This window comes from Coffea arabica, chromosome 2c (genome assembly GCF_036785885.1).
Source record: "Coffea arabica cultivar ET-39 chromosome 2c, Coffea Arabica ET-39 HiFi, whole genome shotgun sequence".
NCBI lineage: Eukaryota > Viridiplantae > Streptophyta > Magnoliopsida > Gentianales > Rubiaceae > Coffea > Coffea arabica.
In genome coordinates, this window is record NC_092312.1 from 22,156,809 (window position 1) to 22,180,296 (window position 23,488).

General features: G+C 38.0%; 3 protein-coding genes across 11 annotated transcripts; 2 read left to right on the forward strand and 1 right to left on the reverse strand.

Moving 5' to 3' along the window:
• Positions 1–3,184, forward strand: LOC113726820 (uncharacterized). 3 transcript variants are annotated; one of them, XM_027250698.2, is made up of 7 exons: positions 1–415; positions 522–581; positions 1,041–1,153; positions 1,552–1,620; positions 2,321–2,372; positions 2,490–2,577; positions 2,684–2,884. In XM_027250698.2, exons 1-7 carry the CDS (start codon positions 113–115, stop codon positions 2,722–2,724), a joined length of 726 nt encoding a protein of 241 aa, XP_027106499.1. In that variant the 5' UTR covers positions 1–112; the 3' UTR covers positions 2,725–2,884. The 3 variants fall into 3 exon arrangements, 2 of the variants coding, with proteins under 2 accessions (XP_027106499.1, XP_027106500.1); XM_027250699.2 differs by lacking the exon at positions 2,684–2,884 and adding an exon at positions 2,926–3,184 and having other exon boundaries at positions 3–415; XR_011839210.1 differs by adding an exon at positions 2,926–3,137 and having other exon boundaries at positions 9–415; positions 2,490–2,689.
• Positions 2,973–16,063, reverse strand: LOC113726821 (uncharacterized). 7 transcript variants are annotated; one of them, XM_072075315.1, is made up of 19 exons: positions 14,962–16,063; positions 13,445–13,981; positions 13,228–13,347; positions 11,202–13,145; positions 10,982–11,098; positions 10,664–10,846; positions 10,498–10,560; positions 10,065–10,136; positions 9,688–9,951; positions 8,923–9,042; positions 8,109–8,168; positions 6,786–6,826; positions 6,526–6,603; positions 6,354–6,438; positions 5,791–5,953; positions 5,528–5,670; positions 4,945–5,131; positions 3,825–3,953; positions 2,973–3,333 (listed from the first exon to the last, which is right to left on the reverse strand). In XM_072075315.1, exons 1-15 carry the CDS (start codon positions 15,847–15,849, stop codon positions 5,819–5,821), a joined length of 4,707 nt encoding a protein of 1,568 aa, XP_071931416.1. In that variant the 5' UTR covers positions 15,850–16,063; the 3' UTR covers positions 2,973–3,333; positions 3,825–3,953; positions 4,945–5,131; positions 5,528–5,670; positions 5,791–5,818. The 7 variants fall into 7 exon arrangements, with proteins under 7 accessions (XP_071931416.1, XP_071931414.1, XP_071931413.1 ...); XM_072075313.1 differs by having other exon boundaries at positions 3,825–3,929; positions 14,962–16,019; XM_072075312.1 differs by having other exon boundaries at positions 2,973–3,368; positions 14,962–16,019.
• Positions 16,064–18,505: 2,442 nt separating this feature from the next.
• On the forward strand, positions 18,506–21,370 carry LOC113728738 (cell number regulator 6). The gene is made up of 4 exons (XM_027253103.2): positions 18,506–18,601; positions 19,545–19,659; positions 19,816–20,084; positions 21,122–21,370. The coding sequence occupies exons 1-4, from the start codon at positions 18,506–18,508 to the stop codon at positions 21,368–21,370; spliced, it is 729 nt and encodes a 242-aa protein (XP_027108904.2).
• The last annotated feature ends 2,118 nt before the right edge of the window (positions 21,371–23,488 follow it).

Below are 23,488 nucleotides of genomic sequence, written 5' to 3' on the forward strand. Positions count from 1 at the left end.
TCAAAATTTGAGGGCAAGAATGCAATTTCAACACATAAAGTTCAACCAAATTCGTCTTCTTCTCCACTACTCATTTTAGCTCGGCGGAGACTCCCCTCTTCAGTAATAGTCCATGAATGCAGCGGCTGCAGTGACCAACGCCATCACCAGATTACCTTTTCCACCCCCAATTGGATACCCTTTTGCCCAAAATGAGAACCCCAGACGCGTTATCGAGTCTCTGCGCTTTCCTTCAACTTCGTCTTCGGCAGTAGTGAAAACAGTATCTTTATCTTTGGAACAAGAGTTTCGGCCTAATGCCCTTCGCAAGAAGCAAGATTCCTCATCCAGATGTGGGTTCAGCCTAGGGGTAGACCTGGGTCTTTCGCGGACGGGCCTTGCCATCAGCAAAGGCTTTGTAATTCGTCCCTTAACTGTATGTATGATGAATTTGCCTTTAAAACATTTTTACTTAATTTTTTGGGCTTTCATCTGTTATTGTTTTGGTTGCATTTTGTGGGCTTATGTATAAGAGGTTGTAGGTTCTTGAATTAAGAGGCCAAAAGCTGGAGCTTCGTCTACTTGATATTGCTCAAAACCAGGTACAAAGTTGAGTTTTTGAGCGGGCATGTTGTTTTGTGGCTATTGAAAGGGAATCGCAATGAGTGTTTCCATCCTTTTTGGAGCTATGAGTGTTTAAACAAGAATTGCTCAAGCCGGAGGATATAGTACTTAAGTTTAATTTGATTTTTTAACGAGCTTTAAAATGTATTCGAGCTTTACTTGATTATCATTTTTTTGGTTATTGAACTCGAGCTCAGCTGAGGGAGCTTGATGTATAGTTCAAGGCTTTTTGCTTATTTGCCGAGTTTGAAAACTTCATGTACGCTAAATCATTGTTTAGCAGTGTTTTGATTTGTTGCCATACGCCCTTCTCAACTCAAGCTTTTTATAGCTTTCAGCCTTGACTTTTTCCGCTATTGAGCACAATTTCCATTCTTGCTTTGGAGTTTTTAAGTATAATATCTTATCTAAATCCTGAGGGTTTATATGGAATTTAGGAGGTTGACGAGTTCATAATAGGGCTTCCAATATCTATTGATGGGAGAGAAACACCACAGTCGAATAAAGTCCGTAGTGTTGCTGGTAGACTTGCCGTCCGGGCTGCTGAGAGGTAAAGTGATAATAAACAGGTTTTGTTGTCTGGGATGTCATGCTCTCAGACTTTTAATTTGACATTCATGATGGTTTTGTTGTTGCAACCCTGCTTGATAAAATGGTAAATTGGAAATCAGGATGCGGTTGTATGATATTAGTCTTCAACAAATTATGTAACAAATTTGTTGCCATTATGGTAAGACTTTTGCAGGATGAATAAGTCGAAATACTATTTCATGGATTTTGTAATGAACTTCTTTTTATCTGTTCATGTCAAGGTATGACTAATACCTTCATCTGTATTAACCTTCTATTTCTGAACTTATTCATCAGTTATGTCGCAAGGGAACTTGCTTGACTTGTTAACCTTCTAAAAGTTTTTCTGCTATCACATTGATCTCTATTTCAATGCAGGGGCTTGAGAGTGTACTTGCAGGATGAATATGGGACCTCAACTGAGGCACTTGATCGTATGATAGACATGTAATTCTTTTCCTCTCCTCTTGTTTATTTGATTAGATTCCTGAACAGCTCTTTTGCAGAATTATCAAAATTTCTTTTGCCATTGAGTGGTAAAGAAAAAAAAAGGAACATATTCTGCGCTGAGCTGCTATGCTTCTAAAATGTCAAGGTTACTCATGCATCCATAAACCTGAAATAAATAGTAGAATGCTGATTAAAATTTCCCTCAAAGACACATTCCACAGCTCCTTCAAGTACTTTGGCAGATTACTAAAACTTAGTACAGATTTGGATAAGAGTTTGGTTAGTCCAGTTCAGCTGCTTAAGGTCTTTTTGAAGAGCAAATGGGGAGCCTTTTCTCTTCATATATTAAAGCACGAGGGTAAGGCTGTCCATTCCACAAAAATCTTCCTCCAGAGCTTCCACTATGGGAGCACACACATTCACTGGCACAACGAAGACGGGGAGATAGGTTAGATAAGTGAAAGGGAATTTATCAAAATGCTCTTTATTCCAAAAGAAGCAAAAAGATTCTCAAACGTGTAAATCGCTAGTGAGATCAATAGAAGATAATCAGATGTCCATGGGTGGATTATTGTATACCATACTACATGTTGCCACTATCTTTGAAAGCATGAGTTAGAATTTAATGAACTTGAAACGGGACATTTATTTGGAAGATAGGACCTGTAGACCGACTAAATGTACCAAAATTTTGCAGGGGACTCAGCAAGTCTGGTCGCCGGGGGAGGATTGATGCCTATGCAGCTGCGGTGCGCTTTGTATTCAAAACTACCATTTTGTTTTGCACGTTTGAATGAATGTTTTTCTGGTGGATTTGATATCTGGCATACAAGTGTGAATATTTTCTCCATTTTCCTCAATGACAGATGGTGCTCGAAAAGTACTTTTCAGAGTCAGGAGGAGGAGTTGAACTTGTCTTGCCCAAGCAGTTGGACCTCCAAAACAAACTTAGAGGTTGTGCTGCCAGGAATGTTGAGTCGTTTTAAGCGGATCTTTGCTACTCAGAAATTTGCATTATGTTTTCATGCGTTCATAATTCTTTTATTCTTTTTTATCTCAGATCGGGGTAGGTTTCTTCTCCGCAAACCTCTGTATTTTTAATGTTTGCAGTCTTTTGCATCGTTTAATGATAGATAGGGCTGTGGCGGAGGCATAACAATAATTGCAAAACAAACAGACAAATCTAATAGGAGTACATTTCCCCCTACCATGATAGCAGTCAAAACATGTGGAACTTTAAGTTGGTTCCTCATTTTGTCAAGTTGCTTTGTGATTTCATTTTCCTTGTTAATGCCAATACAGGAAAGCTATGGAAGCGTTCTTAAAAGCAATTTTCTGGAAGAGCAACAGGTTGAAACTGCGTTGTAGCAGTGAGTCAGCAATCAATTATTTATTACAACGTATTTCAGACATCAAGATTCCAATTATCAATGCGTCCAACTTCTTTTCCTTGTATAAAACATTTGGTTGATCAAATTTCTTATCCCTGCCTAAAATGTACAAATCGATTGTTATTTCTGGGGTCCAAGGACGGAAAGGGTATAAAATGCATGTTACTGTATCGGAGCAGAAAATAAATTGAACAAGCATTACTGCAGATATCCTTTCATCCAACATAGCTGCAGCACTGACATCCTTCATCTGCCAGACTTGAAATCTGCCCTTCTCCAAGATGGACGCCACAATCTGGATTTCCTCTAGTAATGGCATCTGATAGACAGCAAAAACTTGAGACACAGTTTTGACTGCAGAAAAACAGACGAGATTGACTGAAACACAAATTCAGATAAAATATCCCACTTTTTCTTCTTAAAAAGGAATGGAATATGCTTCTTGAATACAGAATAATAAATGGTGGCTTCTTCATTGGAAAAACTTGTAAACTTGGACATCGAATAGAAATTAGTAAGGGTGACAAACAGGACGTACAACAACTTCAGGGTTAGCAAGTGTGAGAAGATAGTTTCTGAGTATTGGGAACCATGGAACAAGACAATCAAGAGATCGCAAAGGTTATTATGCTTACCAACAATAAAATCATTGCACGAAAATTCTTACAAGTTACATGATGTAGTAAATTTTACTATAGAAGTCTGAATTACTAAAAAATTTGGGAAAAACTGGCAGAAGAACAGCAAACCAGTAAAATATCAGTGGCCATGTCTAGCTCATTGGGGTAATAGTTATGGCACAATAAATACCTTGAACCAGAAGAAGTGCGAGTACAATACATGGCAACATAGTGGTTTCATACAGACATTCAGAGTTGATCTGGAAGTGCAGTATTGTAGGATATTGCTGCTAATCTGTTCATTAAATAGTCAAAATTTCTGCAGATAGCTCAAAAAGTCAGGAGTATATATACATACAAACACAATAGGAACTAAAAAGAAAATCTTCACAATTGATGTGAGAGACTAATCTAGTATCTTTGACAGATATGCACATAATGCCTTTTACTCAATTTGTTAAAGTTATTGCATACTTAGATCCAAATTATGCATATATACATACATACACACACATATATATATATATATATATATATATATATCCTCTCCCTCAAACTATTGAAATTCCAAATTATTAGTCAGGAACTCCTTTTGATCTAAGATTTTTAGTTCTCATTCTGCAGAATGAAGAAATTGTCATGGTAGAAACACCAGTACCATTATATGCAACAAAGCCTATATGCAAAATTAGATGTCTCCTGCACCAAAGATTTCAGTGTGATGTTTAAAAACTAATGTAGCACATGGCTGAACCCCATGGTGCAGGATAAATTCTATTCTGACAAGAAGGCAAACCAGAGCAATTTTCCTTGGCTTCTGCCTGTGCACCCCATTATCTCAAGATGATTTTCCTTTGAAAAAGGGGGAAAAGATTATATGTTCAAATTAGATCTAGATGTTCCCTCGGGGCTGATCATGTTGGCACTTGTATGAGATCTAAACACAATGTGTCCTATGTAGCACTCACTTTGTCTGGGTATAAATAAATTTTCATTCATTTTTTCAGTAGGTCAATTAAAAACTGGAATCTTTCTCTATAATGCTGCACTGGATCTGTCATTGTACCTGTTGATGAGATAGTTCCGTCTTACAAGGGTGTTGACTAATCATATCCAATATAAAGCCTTCAATACTAGAAACAAATCATGTATACCTCAATGCGTGTCATTAGTTTCTAAAAGTCGACTCAAAACATAATAATAGGTTGTTTCCTGCTACTTCCTTAAATTTTATGTTGCTGATGTGTTTCACTACTAGTCAATCACCATTATCTTAATTAAAGAGTATCAACTAGGACACGCAACATTACCAGATCACTTCTCCCGGTACTGAGAGTGGAAGCCAGCCATAACGAGAAAAGATGGACAAGCTCAGACCATGATCAGCAGTACGAGGAATAAGGCACATTTAAAGGCCTTCCAGTAACTGCACTTTTACTGGACATTTACTGCACTTTTACTGGACATCTCCAGCCTCAGAGTTTCTGCTGCATAGCTCTGCCAGAATAGAAAATAAAAATTTCGTCACGATTCCATACATAAGAAACCACAAATGGCTAGTCCAAGAAGCTGTTTTCAATCCAATTACCAACCATGTAAACCCAATTGCATGCTTCCAACACACTGTAACTTTATCTCAATATACAGATTAGAACAACACGTCTTACTAATATAGTGAACAGAAATCAACAATAATGAAGTGGTGAATGAAGTTGTAAGCTATAACACTTGATAAGTTAGGTTTCTGATTGTTAAATATTTTCTTTCAACTAGTTTGAGCCATTCTGCAATAGGTGACAACCTTCAAATTGATAACTCTATAACCACTTGCACTATAGATATGTCTTGCCTACGGCCGTTGCTTGTGAAACACAAAAAGAATGTCAAAAATACCTGTATTGGCCATGCGATTGTTTAATTTTGAATTAAGACCAAGCTTGCCAGAAAGTTGTGTAGCTATTGGTAACAATGGCATGACAGCTTCACCATATGACCCCAAACCAGCAATTCAAACTTCGCCATAAGTGTTTGATGATCTGTAAAAGGAGGACAGTAGAACACACAGAAGAGAAAGAACTAAACCTCTCTAAAACTATATAGACTATTATCCTCTTGATTCAATTGAACTTGGAGAAACTCTAAGTTTCTCAACATACCATTGAGTAGGATAATCTTTTCAGATAATTAGGATCCACCAGAAAGACCAATACTTGGAATAATTTTTGGGAGCAGCTTACACGCTGGCTTTGTATTCAATTCATCGCTATTGGGAAGGCAAGTAAGCTCATTTTCCAGAGTAGAATAAGCATCAGCAAAAGCCTGCACCATGTAACTACCTTAATTAGGTCTTTAAATCAATTGTGACCTGCACTCACCATATAGCAGTCCAACAATCAAGAGCAGACACACACACACACACACACACACAAAATCCTAATCCTATCGTAATTGGTACCAATCTCCAGGGAAAGTTCCTTGGCTACAACAAAATCGAAGATGAAACATCTTGCTAAAACACCCCACAGAACCCAAATTGATTCAAACTAAATCAATTGCACGCCTATTTTTACATCATATAGTGCTAACTGGAAGTCTCCACCACCCATTAAATTCAAGACCCAATATGACAATTACTGAGTAACATAAAAATGTGATTTATTACCAAATTCTCAGGGACACCAAAAAAAAAGGAAGATGCTGAAACTAAAAACCAGCTAACCTTGATACACTGATGGATCCGGAAGCAATTTCTCCCAACATTATTTGCTGGATATAGAGGATCATCAATATAAATTGGATCAATGCTGCAAATTAAAAAATTTGATCATAGTCAATAGGACAAATTGAAAACCTAGTACCCCAGTAAAGAAATTAACAAGGTATACAATTACCTGTACCCCTGTTCCCTATTTATGTATACACCACTACCCTGTACAGAGATACGCATTTGGCGAGGATCAAATACGTTCCTAGATCAATAAAGGCTTTACATCAGTATCTAATCCAAGGCTTTCACCCTTACAAGGAAAAAAAGAAAATGACACTGATACGTCAGTGTATGACAACTAACTTGTCTACAATTGATAATAGAACTAAAAGAGTGAATGCCAAAATCAGAAAAAGGAAAATTTCATGGAAGCATTTGACTTACCCAAAGAAGTAAAGAAAATCCATGAGGAGACTTCCATAATTCTACAAATCATCCAGTAAGCATGTTAAGAGTTAGTCTGACTAATAAACCCAACGAATGGAAGTTCATATATACACAACAAACATATCAAACTGAAAGTCAATGTTCTTACGTTGAATAAAACCCAAATAAATGTTCATGAAGAACATTCCCTAGCATATCAGCAAGCACAAATGACATTCACAATAGAAATTCCAAGATTAAAGCATACTGAGAATTTATGAAAAGTGGTACCAGTCAAAAGCATTATTGTATCTATCCCACCCAAAAATGTTACTTTTACTTGCCAGAAATATCATGCAAGAGCTGAAAAAATCTGTAGGTAAAAAATGTGGCTAGCATCAACCATTTCCTCATACAAAGTAGGGCCAAAGAAGTTATACATTAGGTGAAAACCTTGTTAGGGAAAGTGGTACTATCTCGATGTGGCCTAGTAAGAAAAGCCGGATAGTTAAGCGACTAGTATTTTCTTTACATCCACGTAAATCTAACATATAAAGGTAGAATGACAAGGTTTCAAAATCAAATCTCTTTAGACTATGAAGGTAATTTGAATTCTTGAAATGACTGATAGAGTCTCAATCTTTTCAACCTGTCTATTTATAAATTGATTATAACAAGTCAACATCAATGTGATGCCAACTTATCATGAATTTAAAATGTACAAATCAAAAGCTAGAATGTGCATATAACCATGCTATTGACACCTTCGAAGGTAAACAACTAATCAGGTAGTTTTTGCATTTCTTGGAAAAAACAGAAGTAGACTTCTCTACAATTTCAGTTCTAAGTTCATAAAACTGTTAGCTCAGTGTCTTTCTTTAGTCCCATACTAGATAAAAGTGACTTTCATGCGAGCTAACAGTTATTTAGTTACAATGATCTAATATTTCAATTAAATTATCCCAAATATGTTATGCATCCTCCAAATTTATAAGCAACAGAGTTTCATCATTTTCTCTCTGACTCTATCAAACATTTACATTTCTGTTAACTCTTCATATTCATAAGTTGCGAAAAAAGTGCAGTGACTTATTCCAAGTTCAAAAACACTAAAAATGATATATGCTACCATGCATATTAACTCAAAACGGTATCAACATGGAATATGCCCTAGTTACATGGTAGGGTAAGAACAAGAGAAGTGAAGCTAAAAGTATAATTTTGGTAAATTTAACAGGGATAGCAGTAGCAAGAATAATTCTTTAAGACATCTGAATGTAACATTTCATATATGGTCGAAGAAAGACAAAAGTGCGAACTCATTATAGTCCGCATCCATACCTGGTTAATAGACCGGCCAAGATGATGTTCATGCTGCAGAAAACGCATGATCAGCAGTACCTGCACAACAGGGACAAAAAAAAATCAGCAACCACAACTTACAGAGGTATGAAGAATTTATAAACAAGGATCTCCAATTCTCCATAAATTAAAAAATGATTGTAAAAAAGAGCTCATAGTTGTATTCACATTAGAAATTACGAGATCAAGAAAGAAAATCAATGTCCTTACAGGCATCAACAGTTGGTTTCCATTTTACCGCACAATAAGAGATAAGATGATCAGGATAAAACTAGATATCATCTGATTTGACAACAGAGTTCTATACACTCAATCATAAGTTTATTGTGTTTAAGGTACATTGAGCAGGTAGGGAGAGCGCACACATTGTGTTTAAGCTCTATCCATCCAGACACATAAATGTTTCAGGAAAGGGATAGTAACACAGGAAATTAAGAGGGGACCATGAATTTTGATTGAAAAGAAATTTTAATGGGCTTGATCACTGCAAAAAAGGTGCACCCAAAGACTGGAAATTGTTCGAATGGTAGGAATTTCAGGGTTAAATGCTCCCACAAACTTGAAAGCGATGAGCAATGGCCATCTCATCTACCTCATGTTCTGATGCCAAGCCCAATATTACCTATTTATCAAGAATCAAATTGAAAAGAAAAACCAAAGAGAACTAAAAATTTCATCCATTTGAAGTCAAAAAGTTCCTCTGCAAAATTTCATGTTAACTAACCAAAAAAATTTCATCCATTTGAAGTCAAAAAGTTCATCTGCAATGCAGATCTAATAGGTAGGCACTTACTAAACAATATGAACTTAAACCACCCGAATATGATTGGTCCAGGCTACGATCTGCCAAGAATTTCTTTAGCACCAATGCAAGCGGTGTAGCAGCAGGAAACTGTTCTGTAAGTTCTTTGACCTAAATAAACAGTCAAATATATCGGCACGGGAAACAGCAAACCAAAGAAAGTCAAAAGGTCTTAGTAGTGGTTTGGACACAAACCATAAAACACACAGACCTTCCGTAAAGCTACTCTTATTATAAAACCAGATTTCCCCAACTTTTCATTTAATTCTAATTTCAACTTGTGCTAATATCACATGCTGAGTGAAATCCTACCATATCAAATGGGCTGGAGGAGGTACCCGTGTCAGTTGAATTGCATTTTAATTTATGCCTTTTTTTTGGGGGCTTGGTGGGGGGAATTTCATATATTTTCTCTTTGAGAAATAGGTCTAAGCAATACATCATAAATAGATGCAAACATCTTAAGATGTGTTTTAATAGTTTCTGCATGGATCTTTTGGGGCATACCTCAAATACCCATGCAAGTACTCAATAAATGGTTAATAAGCTTAAGCAAACCTCTTCCCAGCATCATCCAGATTACCAGCTGAACCTAGAAACCTGTCTTCTGCCCTCCCCCCTACCAACCCTCCTACTGGGGAAATGTGGAAAAATTCTTTATTTTTCCTAACCTCTTTTACAACTTCATTCTGCAAAACCTACTAGGAAGAAAAAGAATGGAGAAGAGAAAAAAAGAATGGTAAAACCTAAGTGTACCAGTTCTGTAGTCTGCAGTCCAGTATGTGATGGGGACTTGAAACTAATGTCAAGACGAACTGATTTTACATCCTTCTCCATTTCATACTTCATATGACAGCACTTATTTGAAGCACCGGTTGCTAATCCAGTGGGATCAGCCTGGAAAGAGTTGTTTTCTTTACTAGTTTTTTGAACTGATTCTTCTTTTGATGCTTGGCCATTAGATGCAGAAGATGCAATGAGGTCCTGAGGAACTTCCACCACGAGCATGATAATTGGAATCTAAAAAGGAAAAGGCATAACAAGATGAAATCTCAAGAGAAAGGGATTACAAGATTAGAAAGGAGGGATCCCAAAAAAGTAGCAAATGAAAGAAACTGAAACAGAGACGTTACAGCAGTATTCTCGACAATCTTGAGAGAGTCATTCTTAACCCATTCCTGATTAGCAAGATACCTAGCCGCATGCTGCAAGGAAAACAATAGCCCCCTCAGTTACCATCATAAAATAAGCTAATATTGTTCTTTTTTCAAGATACCTAACAGCATGCAGCAGGGTGAGTACAACTGCTGCTTACATTATTGTACAAGAACTGATGCAGATCTAAATTCTTATCCTGGATGATATAGCTGCCATAGATTAATGGAAGTCCAGAGAGATTATGCTTTTTATTTTATTTTACTTATTTCCGGGCTGAGGGGGTGGGGGATTCTAAAAATCCTTATTGGTTTGCATCCAGGAGCTCAAAAATTACTAATAAAAAATCCACATTGGATAAGATTACAATTTCTTCTGGTCCAGAAAATGGATAAAGAACTTTGTACAAACCTGTAGACATGTTTCTTTGATACCATTGCGCCCCTCCAAGATCCCGGCTTCTTTTATAGGTTCCTAAAAGTGAAGACGAATTAGATACCATTTTATCTGTTCTCAACACATAAAGCCAAATGAAAGAGACGAGTAATCCAGAATAGCTACAATAAGATAATCTCACCAAATTTCTCACTGGAGGGAGACAAACCACAAGGTCCACATCACTTGATGGAAGTGACAACCCAGTAGCATTTGAACCAAAAATATTTGTCCTGGATCGAGGCCACAAGACTTGAAGAGACCGTGTCACTCGCTTGACAGCCCAATTTATAGAAGGCTTCCACAATAAATTTTCTGAAGCAACCTTTTGTATCATAACAAGAGTATGGCCTATTAGTTAAGGTAGTCCACCACGTTAAATAAAAAACAGCAAAACGTAGGTCAAAATAGTAGCTGCAGATTCATCTTAAATACATAAGCGAACTCTTCAGTGCTGTACCTGCTTGCAGAAAGAGTCAATTTCATCATGAAGGAGGCCATGGATCACGGAGAGAGATGCCTTGTGATTGGAACAATTAAGCAACTCAGGTGGTTGCAATGGAAATGCAACGTCTGGCTGAAAACATATATCAGAATATCAGCCAAATATAGAGAACAAAATCAAAGGACAGAAATCATCTAAGAAAACAGAAAGGCAGAAACATGATTAACAATGGTACATGTTCCTGATCACGAGCTAGCTGAGAAATAGCAATCAGGCGATCCTGCAGCAAAGCTCCTGGCACAGGTTGCGTCAATTTACGGGCTTGGAGGCTTTTATTCCTCCAAGAAGGCCAAACTACTTCACTACCATCCATCCGTATACAAGCTTCTTCAAAATTAATTCCATCATGCGACCAGCCCTTAACACCCCAGTGCCTTGGGCTAGAGCTACCAGACCGAACACTAGGAAAGCCCCTATGTCTTCTAGAATCACCAACAGGAGAGGGAGGAGGCGGACGTGGAGCACGAGGAACACAAAGAACAACAGGTGAAGGTGGCCTCTTAATCCGAGGCTGCTCCCGGCTATTAGGAGGAATACAGGGGCTTTTACGATCAAGATTACGTTTAAAATCTGATTTTGGTATTTCTCTTGGAATATTTGGGATGATAATCGGTCGCAAAATGGGGTATTGAAGTGAATCTCCAGTCTTCGCTTCACAGTCACCAGACAAGTTGGAAAAGGATCCTGAGATATTGTCATCTGTAACTACCTCAGCGATTGTTGATGAGGAGGGGACAACTTTGCCACCTATCTCATTCTCAGATAAAACGTAACCCACAGCCTGGTGTGCTGGACCTAATGGATCAAAAGGAGAGCAAAAAGAAGCAGCAGATGGAGAAGTCAAACCATTCGTACTATAAGAAGAAGAAAAGCCAACCATATCATCAACAGCACGGTTCATGTCTGCTTCACGCCAAGCCCATGAGCTGTCATCTGAACTAAGAGAAGGAGGACGAGAAAAGCTGCTCACAGGGAAATCAGAAGGATTCCAGTACATCACACCACCCCCAAAATACTGATTATAATCCATCCCAGAAACTGCATGTAGCTCTAGTTCTTCTTCAGACATCCACTGACTGTCCTGATCATCAGCCAGCTCATGCAAATTTATGGCATCTGAAAAGTCCATCACATCACTGGAACAAACCCTCTCATCCTCAGCAGTCATCACACTGCAGTGGACACCTGAAGCTGAGAAGCCCTGCTGAAAAGAAGATTGCCGCCTTGAAATGAACCCTGAATCATAGTTGCAAGCGACTGAAGGAGCTATTCTATTGACACCACGCACCATTGGAGGCCAGTCTAAACTCATAGGTAATGGTTGAGATGTAATGCCACTGCACCCTGTTTCAACTGGAGAATTTCTCACTCTATGAACTGCTGGTACAAAGGATTGATGGAAGTGATTTTGCCAATTATAACCAACATCCAGGTGCAATCTATCAGTAGCAGCCGGGAGATGCGAATTACAAGGTGGAATCTGTATAGGAGCTACAGTTGGCCATTCATAAGAGAGATAGGCAGAAGAGTTTATAATGCCTATATCATAGAGTCCAGATGTACCTTGCTCCCTAAATGGAGTAGCTTTTCCATTGACATTGCTATCTTTGCTCAGTTTTGTCAAAAGTATTGATTTTCTGTCCACCTCATGTTGCTGCTTACTCTTTGCCCTCTTGGTTTCCACACTGCCTAAATCATCAATCAAATATCGTGTTGACATAGAAGGAGATGCCTCGCAGTCCACATTGCCTTTTACAGACTCAAGACTGGCAACCGCTCCATTAGTTACAACCACTATGCCAGAGTTCTGGCAGTCCCTGAAACCAGGATTATTAGTGCCTTCAGAATTACCAGAGTTAAGAGGCTTTGGAACTGTAGAATTACTTGAATTCGGCTCATGTTTATCATTTCCTATCCCTTCATGTGCATTATCAATAATTGGATCTTCAGCTATACAATCAGACTCTGCATTCCCATTCTGACAATTAGAGGGAACTAAGACAGCTTCCACCTCTCTTCTTTGACAACTTTCAATTTCTACTGAGCTATGAGTGCTGGAACTTCTAAGTTTGTTTCTCTGTTTTTTACTCTTCCTGGAAGCACTTCCATTATTGCGGGCCTGGTGACAGTCAATCAGTTATAAACCATTCCAATTATTAGCTTAAAATGATTTATATCATATGAAAAAAGACAAGTACAACCATGTCAATTCTTGAGACAAGACACTCTGTCGAAGGATTTCTCTCCTGAACCTTTTCAGAAACCTTGCTTGATGGACTTAAATTATAACTTCTTTTATGTGGAAGTCCAGTACCGTTTTCCTGAAATACGCTTCAACAGAATAAGGTCTACTGCTAGTGAAAATTTCATCCATATTGATTCAGTTTTCTAGAAGGAGTCTGCGAGGATTTAATGTACCTTTGCAGGTTTAGGAAGTGAATTATCAAGTTCTGAAGATCTTGCTGCAGAATGAAGCTTTTTCAAATTCCGATTCTTCCCCTTTTTCTTGTGGTTACTAGTACCAAGCTTTTCCATCTGCTTCTTTGTTGAGGAACTCATTTTTCCCTCTTCAAGTAGCTCAAATTTTGTACAATCAAGTGAAATCACCATGAGTATATCCCGCAATTTTCTTAATATAAGGTCAGAAGTTGTACTAACAGAATCCAGTGAACTAAAAAACAGCTTGTCCTCATTATATCCACTATGCTGAAACACTAACAACATAGAAGAAATATCCTCGAGAAGAATCAAAATACTAAGCATGCATTTTAGTTGGAAGGGATATTTAGAAACTGATACAGAAGCCCTGCACTCAACTTTTGAATCTGGTATTGGGGGACACCCATCATTTTCTTCACGTGACAAAAAGGTGTTGTATGCCAATGATTGTTCAGTGTTGGGATTGAGCATCCTCTCATTCTCCAAGACATCTTTACCTTTCAAAGTTTCAGCAGTCTGACAGTTACAACAATCAGGGATCAGATCAAGCTTCCAGCAAATTAAGAACCTCAATTTTCTGGGGTTTGGTAAATAAAATTAATTTAAGCAATCATTCAAGAAGATCATAATGCAAGAAATCACCATATGTAAAAGTGGGGGAAAAAAAAAGAAGCAGAAAAGAATGCAATGTACAACAGTCATCATTTGCTTGCAGCAGAATTAAGGATTGCTGAGTCATTCCATTCTCATAACCATTTCTTTATCAGTCATATGTTATAAGCTCTTTACTCATTAGACTTTTCACCCAACTCTATAAATGATTAGAAGAAGTGTGAATTTTTTCTCAGGCAGCTACTCAACGAGTAATTACAAATCATGCTTCAGCAACTCTTTTTTCCGCTTTTGGGGTTGGGGGGTACTTGTAACATCTTATGATCTTTGTCAGCATGCCGCCATTAGTGCTGCTTTTGACCACCTTATTATATTTTTCTTCTTCTTTTTTTTTGCTCTATTTCCCAACTTCATTTCATACATATTATATGCTTCCCCATATGGCTTGCATTGGCAAGAGAAAATTGATTTCACATGAATTAACCCATCTTTTCTCATAAAATCACACTACCCTTCTTCCTTACTCACAGAAAGTTACCTACTCCTATAGACTAATTTAGGTAATACCAACTCCCCTTCGCATTTGACCTTTGTCTGGATGTTATAGTTTAGCCAACTTGGTAGGTCAATTCTATTTGACAGTGAACAACCTAGAATTTTATTTTCGATAAGGTAGCTATCAAGACTAGCACACCATTTTCTACCGTCAAGACTAAAGATTAAATGCATAATCAGGTTTGCAACAAAAACCAGAACCACTAGATGATTCCCAAATTTATATGTTAGAAAATCATCACTCACCAAATATTAATCGTAAGCTGCATTACGTGCAATTAAGAAAAACTAAAATCATAGAATAAGAAAAGTTCCACAACAAAATATACCAGAAGTTTTGCTGCTTTTCCGACTACCAATTGAAACACCTTCTTCTTCATTGCCTCATCCAACTTCGTCCACCAATCTATACACCCCTTCTTCCTCCCAAACACATTTGCTGCAACCCCAGCCCCATTGATCTTCTCCTTCAATTTCACACCTCTTTTCTTGCCACTGTTATTACAATTCAACCAAGCCAACCTCAATGCAACCTCCAATCTATTTGCCACGAGTGTCTCCATGCTACAATACCCCTTTGCCTTCAACCACTCCATTTCTGGCCATTCGGCCGCCAACCCTCCACTTTCCTCTCCTCTCAAAAATGCCCCATTCGACACCCCATCCATTATCTCAACAAACATCTCCACATTTTCAGCAAATTCCTCACTCACAGTAATCGAATCAATACAAACATCAGCCCCTAACCGCGAAAAATCATTAACGTTTTCACCTTCTTCCGAGCTGAACAACCGAATAGACTCGCGAATAGCCAGCTCAAACTGATTTGCCTCAGCGACTCGGGACAACAACCCGTTAGACTTACGAAACAAGAGGCTGGGGAGGCTAATGCTGCCGGACGCGTGGCGGTAATCAGGAGCCGCACGGGGAATATCGGCTAGGATGAAGAAGAATCCATGACCATTGGTCTTGAGCTTGAGGAGCATTTCGAGAAGGGTTTGGGTGAACTTGAAATCAACGGCTGTGAGGTGAGCTTGGCGTTGTTGGACTGACAAAGATGAGAACCATTTGATAATTGATGATCTGGGGTTAGGATTAGGGTTTGAATTCGGGAAACTTGAGTGGTACAAAGAGAGGTGGGAAGTTAGGGAATCGATGAGTTGACGAGCTGAATTCATTGGGAAATTTGAATTGTAATTAGGTTTTTGCCTTTGCATTTTGAATTTTGTTAGGAAGAACTCTGTTTATCCGAGTGGTGGTGATAGTAGCAGAGGTGGTGGTACGTGGCGGCGGCGGTGGTGGTGAAATGAGGCGGGAGAAAATTACGGTTCCTATGAGGGGAGACGGACCGTGGAGATTAATTAATTGATGGAAGTAAAATCCAAGCAAGGGGATATTTTCTGAAGTTTGACGTGGATTTACTTGTGTATTATATTCCAGAAGCGACAATTATTTTTCTTTCAATAAAGGGCAATTTGCCAAATTGGTCCCTAACATTTACCAAAAACACTTTTTTAGTCCCTAACATATAAAACCAGCCAAAATTATCCCTCACATTTAAATTGTAATCCAATTTGGTACTAATGCTCGTTTTTGCTCATTTCTCCGACTAAAAATAGCATGCATCTCTCACGTGATCATATTTTTAGGAGCAGAATCGGAAAACACATTTCATTACCGGTTGAAAGTAAAAGGATAGGGGACCACCACTCCCTTTTCACCTTTCCCCTCAAATTACAGTTTCAAGAAACCCTAAATTGCATCTGTTAATTAACAAGCATAACTTGGAAATGTTAGTGATGATGATGACGACGACAAAGCTGTAGAGTGTGACGGCCTGCGTGCTTGGGGACATGGCATCTCGTCCTAATTTCAGCATTAATGAACTGGATTTCGTTTTTTCCACCCTCGTCGTCAGCTCCATTCTCAATTTCCTACTCATGTATCTCTTGGCACCCACCGCGGGGCTGGGGGCGCTTCTTCTTCTGGCCGCCTCCTCTCTATCTTCACCCCCTATCCTTCCAGCCACATGTTCGAGCCGAGGGCTTACGGTGTGCTCAGTCGGATGGAGACTTTTGTGTACAAATTAAGGCACCCTCTTTGCAGCCATGGGCTTCGCCGCCGGAATCGTGGGAACTGCCATCTCCAATGCCCTAATCAAGATGAGGAAGAAGATGGATCCCAATTTCTAGACCCCCAACAAGCCTCCTCCGACACCTTTGAACGCTCTCACCTGGACGTTCACATGGGCGTCAGCAGGCTTCAGATACTAAACCCTCAACGGCATCGAGTTTTTGCTTGCCAAGGGCCTTCCTCCTCCTCCGTCTTCGGCTGCTGCTGAGCTGGAACGACAACAACTAGTCAAGGAGGAGGAGGAGGTGGTGGTGGTGGGTGTCTGGAAAGGTGGTGCTGCAGCTGGAGATGCTTTGCCTGCTGACAAAGTCAATTGGTCCCCTATCCTTTTACTTTCAACCGGTAATGAAATGTGTTTTCTGGTTCTGCTCCTAAAAATATGATCACGTGAGAGAGACGTGCTATTTTTAGCCGGAGAAATGAGCAAAAACGAGCATTAGGACTAAATTGGATCACAATTTAAATGTGAGGGATAATTTTGGCTGATTTTATATGTTAGGGACTAAAAAAGTGTTTTTGATAAATGTTAGGGACCAATTTGACAAATTTCCCTTCAATAAATCTCAAGCAAGGATCCGTTTGGCACCCATGGTGTTTTGAGACAAAAGCTTTTTTTTTCTAATTTACAAAAATAGTTACAATAGTAGCTAAACAAAAAAATATTTTACTATAGCATTTCTCTTTATATTACTATGTCTGAGAGAAAAAAAAATGCTGGAATAAAAAATGTGCTTAAAATATATCTCTTAAAAGAATTTCTTCCAACTGAGTCCAACCTAAACTTTTCCATTGGTTAATATGGAGTTCATGCAAGGCAGTAATTACAGTGTGTGTGCATTAACTAACTGTCCAATAACAATTATAAAAAACTCTTAAATAATGTAGTCAGGAAAAACTCTTAATTAATTTAGTCAACAGTTGACAGGTTTAGAAGGAAAGCCCACTAGATCAAAACTTCTTTCTTGACAAATAATTTTTACTTAAATTCATCTAACTTAATCATTTTTTTTATTATGGTAATATTGTTACTCAATACCCTTTTTTTCGAAAATGATAACAATTGTACTATAACTTATTTTATCCTAGATTACAGGAGAAGAAGGAGCCTAAAGAGGCTTGTGTTGGAAACGAGCAGGTATATACATCTTAATAGATCAATGGATACTTTAGCATCACCCTTAATTTTTTTTTCCGCTTCATATGGAATTTGAACCCCACCAATGCCCGAACCTTAAAAATAGCGAAGGTAACAATTTTTTCCTCGTGAAGCTTGAACTTGACCAATCAAAATAGAAAATGGACAACTGCAATGTGATCTGGCCTATTGAGCTTAAGCAATTTGGGTGGACTATGATCCATTTCTCTCATATTAATCTCCTATTTTCAATGTCGATGTGCAACATAGGCCTCAGCTTTGTAACGGAGAAAGGATAGAGGTGGAGAGAGGAAGGGGAAGGAGAGGGATATGGAGAAAGAGAGAGATAGAGGGCATGAGTGCCTAGAATGTCTCATATGTCATATACTCTATCTCATTTGACGTTCTCCTTTCTTTTTTTCTCTATCCACATGTAACAACTTTCATTCATTTTTTTGCGTTCAAGAGCTTGGATTTTCTTTCTTGTTACATTCAGTTTTTCTGATGTGCTTCTGTCAATCGTTCTTACGTTCCATAGCATCCATACAAAATTTTACCAAAATATTCAATTAGCCTTTGTCTTCGGCCATTGAAAGCTACTAAACATGGTTGATGGGACTTATGTACAATTGACAAAGGAGCAAGAGGCGTTGGAGGACATCACTCCAGGAGAGCTTAATCAACCTATCGATGTTGTTCAGGTAGTCCCCATATTAAACATCAGCTATTATATCCTTTGAGCACGATAATATGCATGTTAATCGTCATTTATATATGGGTTCAATCTTTGAACCATCTTCAGCAGTCATAATAATATTCAAACATAATACACTAGCTATGTCTTTATATCATCAAATATTGTACGTACCCAAAAAAAAAAAAAAGCACTATATATCATCAGATATAGGGTATATATAGTTGTGTATGATTATCATAGCACACATCTGATATCTCCCATATGCAGGAGTATTCGTATAGATAGTGTGAGAAAGTTGTATCATGTAAAATGGTTAGAAACTTAGAAGATATGTTATATAATTAGAGTAAATCTTATATACACTGACGGCGTATACGTTATCACGGTTTGGATATATGATAGACACATATACAAAATTTGAGTTTCAAATTCAAATTCGGATTATGTGTCATGCATCTAATGGTGAAAGTATATACACTGTCAGTGCATAGGAGATTAATCCTGTTATATATAGTAATAATTTTTCTTTTGTATTCTCTCATATATAACCCATGATTTAAAAGTATGATCAGTTATAGTATATTTCTATGAGCTTGTAAACTAGCTAGTGAATAACTTCGTAAAAGCAAATTTAATGAATGTCTAGCTAGATTTGTTTCGTTAAGGTGCTTGATACTTGAGAAAGCGTCTGTGCATAAATGTTAACCAAATCAAGGTGACAAGATTAACTTCGTACTCGACACATTATATGATTTGGGTAGTCAATAACTAATCATAATATTTGTTATGTACAAATCTCATGGAAGAAGTTACTTCAATAACCTCTAACAATCTGCATGTGTATTTCTGTTTTTTTTTTTTTTAATTTTTGCAAAGTTTGTGACTGTTTTACTGCACCTTGAAAACATATATAATTAATGTGAGTAGTTCACGGCATCATCTATCAGATAACTGCAGCTAGGTGTCCTCAATGTGGTCAAGCTTTGCCTGAAAGCTACCAACCCCCTGCTAACGAAGACTGGAGTACTGGGATTTTTGGTTGTGCTGATGATCCAGATAGCTGTAAGATCTCTAACAAAACGTGTCTTCATTAAGCAAAGAAGACATACAGAAACAAATTAATTTGCCACTGATATATACATACATATATATATAAGTAGTGTTAGTACTGCAATATCGATCTTATATATATATATATATGATCTTTGTTTGCTGCAGGTTGGACTGGATTGTTTTGCCCCTGTGTGTTATTTGGACGCAATGTTGAGAGTTTGGGTGATGAAGTCTCATATTCTTGCGCATGTATGGGTCATGTGATATGCATCGAAGGCGGCATTACTCTTGCAGCACTTATGGCTGCGTTTAATGGTGCTATTGATCCCCAGACAGTAGGGCTTATAACAGAAGGCCTTCTCTGCACTTGGTGGATATGTGGTGTCTACACGGGCATGGCACGGCAAGCATTACAGAGAAAGTATCATTTAAAGGTGATCTCATAATATTAATTTAAGAGAAAGCTATTTGCGTGCAGAAATGGTTGAGACCGTATCGCAGGATCAGTGAATCATGCATTGCTACCGCTTTTGGCTAATGTTTTCTACGCGAACTAAATACCTACCGTAGCTCCGTTCCGATTTGAGAGTTTTTAAAATACTTATTTTTCATCTACAAATCTAAAGTAACACACTCCAAAAACACCATCAAAAAACTTTCCTTATATTTCAAATACAACTTAAAAAAATAAATAAATAAAAATAAATCCTATCACCTTTTCTTCTTCCTCCAATCACCACCACCCACCACCGCCATCTACCACTCCCTCCTCGACCATCACTATTACCTCCACCGTTGCTCCTTCCTCTCCTCCCTCCTCCTCTCCTCCCCCAAGAGCCAGCAGCAACTCCAGCTGCGACCTTTTGGTGGCACTAGTCGCGACCAAGAAGGTTAGGCCAGCAATCTTCAGGTGGGTCTAGGGAGTAGGGGAAGAGGGGTGGGGAGGAAGGAAAAAGAGAGGAGGGAGGAAGAGGGGGAGAATGGAGGAGGGAAGTGAGGAAGGAGAAAGAGAGGTAACAGGGAGGAGGCAGAGAGAGAGAGAGGAGGGAGGAGGTGGTGGAGATGGGTGGTAGTGGTGAGTGGTGTAAATTTTTCAAAAAGTACCTAAGCATATTTTAAATTATAAAAATACCCCCAAAATACATCCCAAAAATACCTCCAAAAAACACTATCAAAAATAGGGGAGGGGAGGAGGGAGGGGGGAAGGGGTGGTGGTAAGGTTTTATGCAATTTTAAAAATATCTCTAAAAATACCCAAAATATATTTTCAAAAACATTCTCAAAAATACTATTAAAAATAGGTACAATGAAAGTTTTTCACATACATTATTACAGTAAAATATTTTAAAAACACTATAAAAAACAGTTAATCCAAACGGAGCCATGTTTTTTTTTAGGTTTAATTCCCAAAAGGATAAATCTATAGTGTTTTAGATGGTTCTCATGTATCTATGCCATTGTTTGCTTACAGGATTCACCATGTGAGCCTTCATTGGTGCACCTATGTTTACATTGGTGTGCTATATGCCAAGAGCACAGGGAGATGAAGTGCCGCCTTTCTAATTATCATGCAACCGAAACAACAATTGTGAATCCTCCCCCAGTTCAAGAAATGATCGTTGGTAACAAACAAGAGATGCGTATTGGTCACAAACCAGAGACCTCGTCTTCCAGTGACGAAAACACAGGACGCACGAACTTAGAATTGCAACCTGTATAGGATTTTGGCACTTAATTTGTCTAGGAGATTTTGTAACTGCACCTATATACGTGCACAAAGCATGCATGGGAAACAATTAGGTAATAATTAACAAAGCACGGTTCGAAAAGGGTGCTGATTTATACCTTTAAAATGCAAATTAACATTTTAAGTTGTTCAACAAGTCCAATTAATTGTTTTGCGAATGTTACACATATAGCTGATGTTAACCAACCTGCAGGTTGATAATGAAGTTGCAAAATTTAGTTAATTATGCCACTTAAAATTTCAAGGTACTTGCAAAGAAAACTAGTTTAGATTTCTGTTTATATATTTTTCTTGGTTAACTAGTACTCCAACCTGGCCAAGGTACCATAAGTTCCGAAGAAACCTACCTCAAGTCGCATGAATTTGTTGAGTTTCTTGAGTAGTGAATGGAAACTCACCCTACAGAAAAGAAATCAAGGGTAAAGCAACTTTCAAGACAATTAGTTTTCTAGTATGAAACGAGCAGCTAAATTCATACAGATAGCACACGAGAAATATGACATGCTAAGCCGTGCGTGTGTTTCATCTAAAATAGAAATTATTCAGAACACATGAAACTTCCCTGTCAAACTGTCTGTCTTAACCATAGACAGCTATTATTAACTCAAAAGAAACAACACACACACACACACACACATTTGAATCTCAAAGTCATGAGCCTATTCCAGGATTTAGTATTCCTTTTTTGCAGTTCTTCGGAGGTATTCAGCACCCACAACTCCTTTGACTAAAAATGGGGGCCCCAAACTACTTTCTAGCTGACAAATTTAGGGACAAAAAGGAAAAATTATTACTTCCATGAATACACAGATGTTTTGTGGTCGAAGGTGGATGTGCTGCAGAAGGAAGGAGTGCTACCTATCTCTCTTCGGAATCCCTTGCAACTAACCTAGCATATTCGATCAGTATTTCCGCTTCCTCTTTTACTAACACTCCCTTTTACAGACCTGGGTTCGTGGGTTGCATCACACGCCGAAAATGTATTCTAGGTTGAGTTCGAAGTAAGCTACCTAAAACCCGTGCACGATACAACTCTTTTTAATGTTGAAACTTGAGTTCAACTTGTGGAAAAGAATATCACGCAGAGAAATGAAGTGCCGCCTTTCTGATTATCACGCAGACGAAACAACAATTGTGAATCCTCCCCCAGTTCAAGAAATGAGCGTTGTTAACAAACAAGAGATGAGTATTGGTAACAAACCGGATGCCTCGTCTTCCATTGATGAAAATGCAGGACGCACGAAATTATATAGGATTGTGGTGCTTCGTCTAGGGTCTCCAAAAGTTAATTGCATGAGATGACTCGGACATCCAGATTCTTACCTTAAACAAAATGTCAAGATTACAGTTACTAGTGGCAAACATGTCTAGCTCTTGGGAGATTTGTAGCTGCACCTATACGCGTACAAGCACGGGCTGGCAATTAACAAAGCAAGGTTCGAAGAAGATGCTGATTTATGCATTTAGAAAGCAAATTAATATTTGGAGCTATTCAATAAGTTTAATTAATTTATTCTATGAGTAATACATGGATGGTGTTAACCATTTTGATAAGTTGCAAATTTTAGTTAATTATGCCTCTTAAAACTCAAGGTACTTGCAAAGAAAATAGGTTGAAATTTCTGTTTTTTTTTTTATTTTTATCGTTCCTTGGTTAACGACTCCAACTTAACCAAGGTACTATAAGTTTCGATAAAATGTTATTTTTCTTTTCTAAACTCCAACCTAACTCAAGTCGCATAAAATTGTTGAGTCTAGAATACAAAATTTAAAAATATTATCCGCGGTATTTTTCGAACAGTCCTTGAACTCAGTTACAATATTTCAATTACATTAAATTTACATTTCATACATTGCAGAGCTTGAACTTTTCATTTGTGGCGCTTTAACTGTAATTAACTAGATGCCATTTGAAATTAGGTACTATGGATGAATCGTAAAACTTAAAGGGCTTGTTTGGTTCATGGACTGGATGAGGTAGGATAATTCATTCTCGGATTAATAATCCGTATCATCCAGTGTTTAGTTGATTCTAAGTTGGATAGGATATATTGGGACATAATCCTATCCTGTGTTTGGTTAGAGATTGGA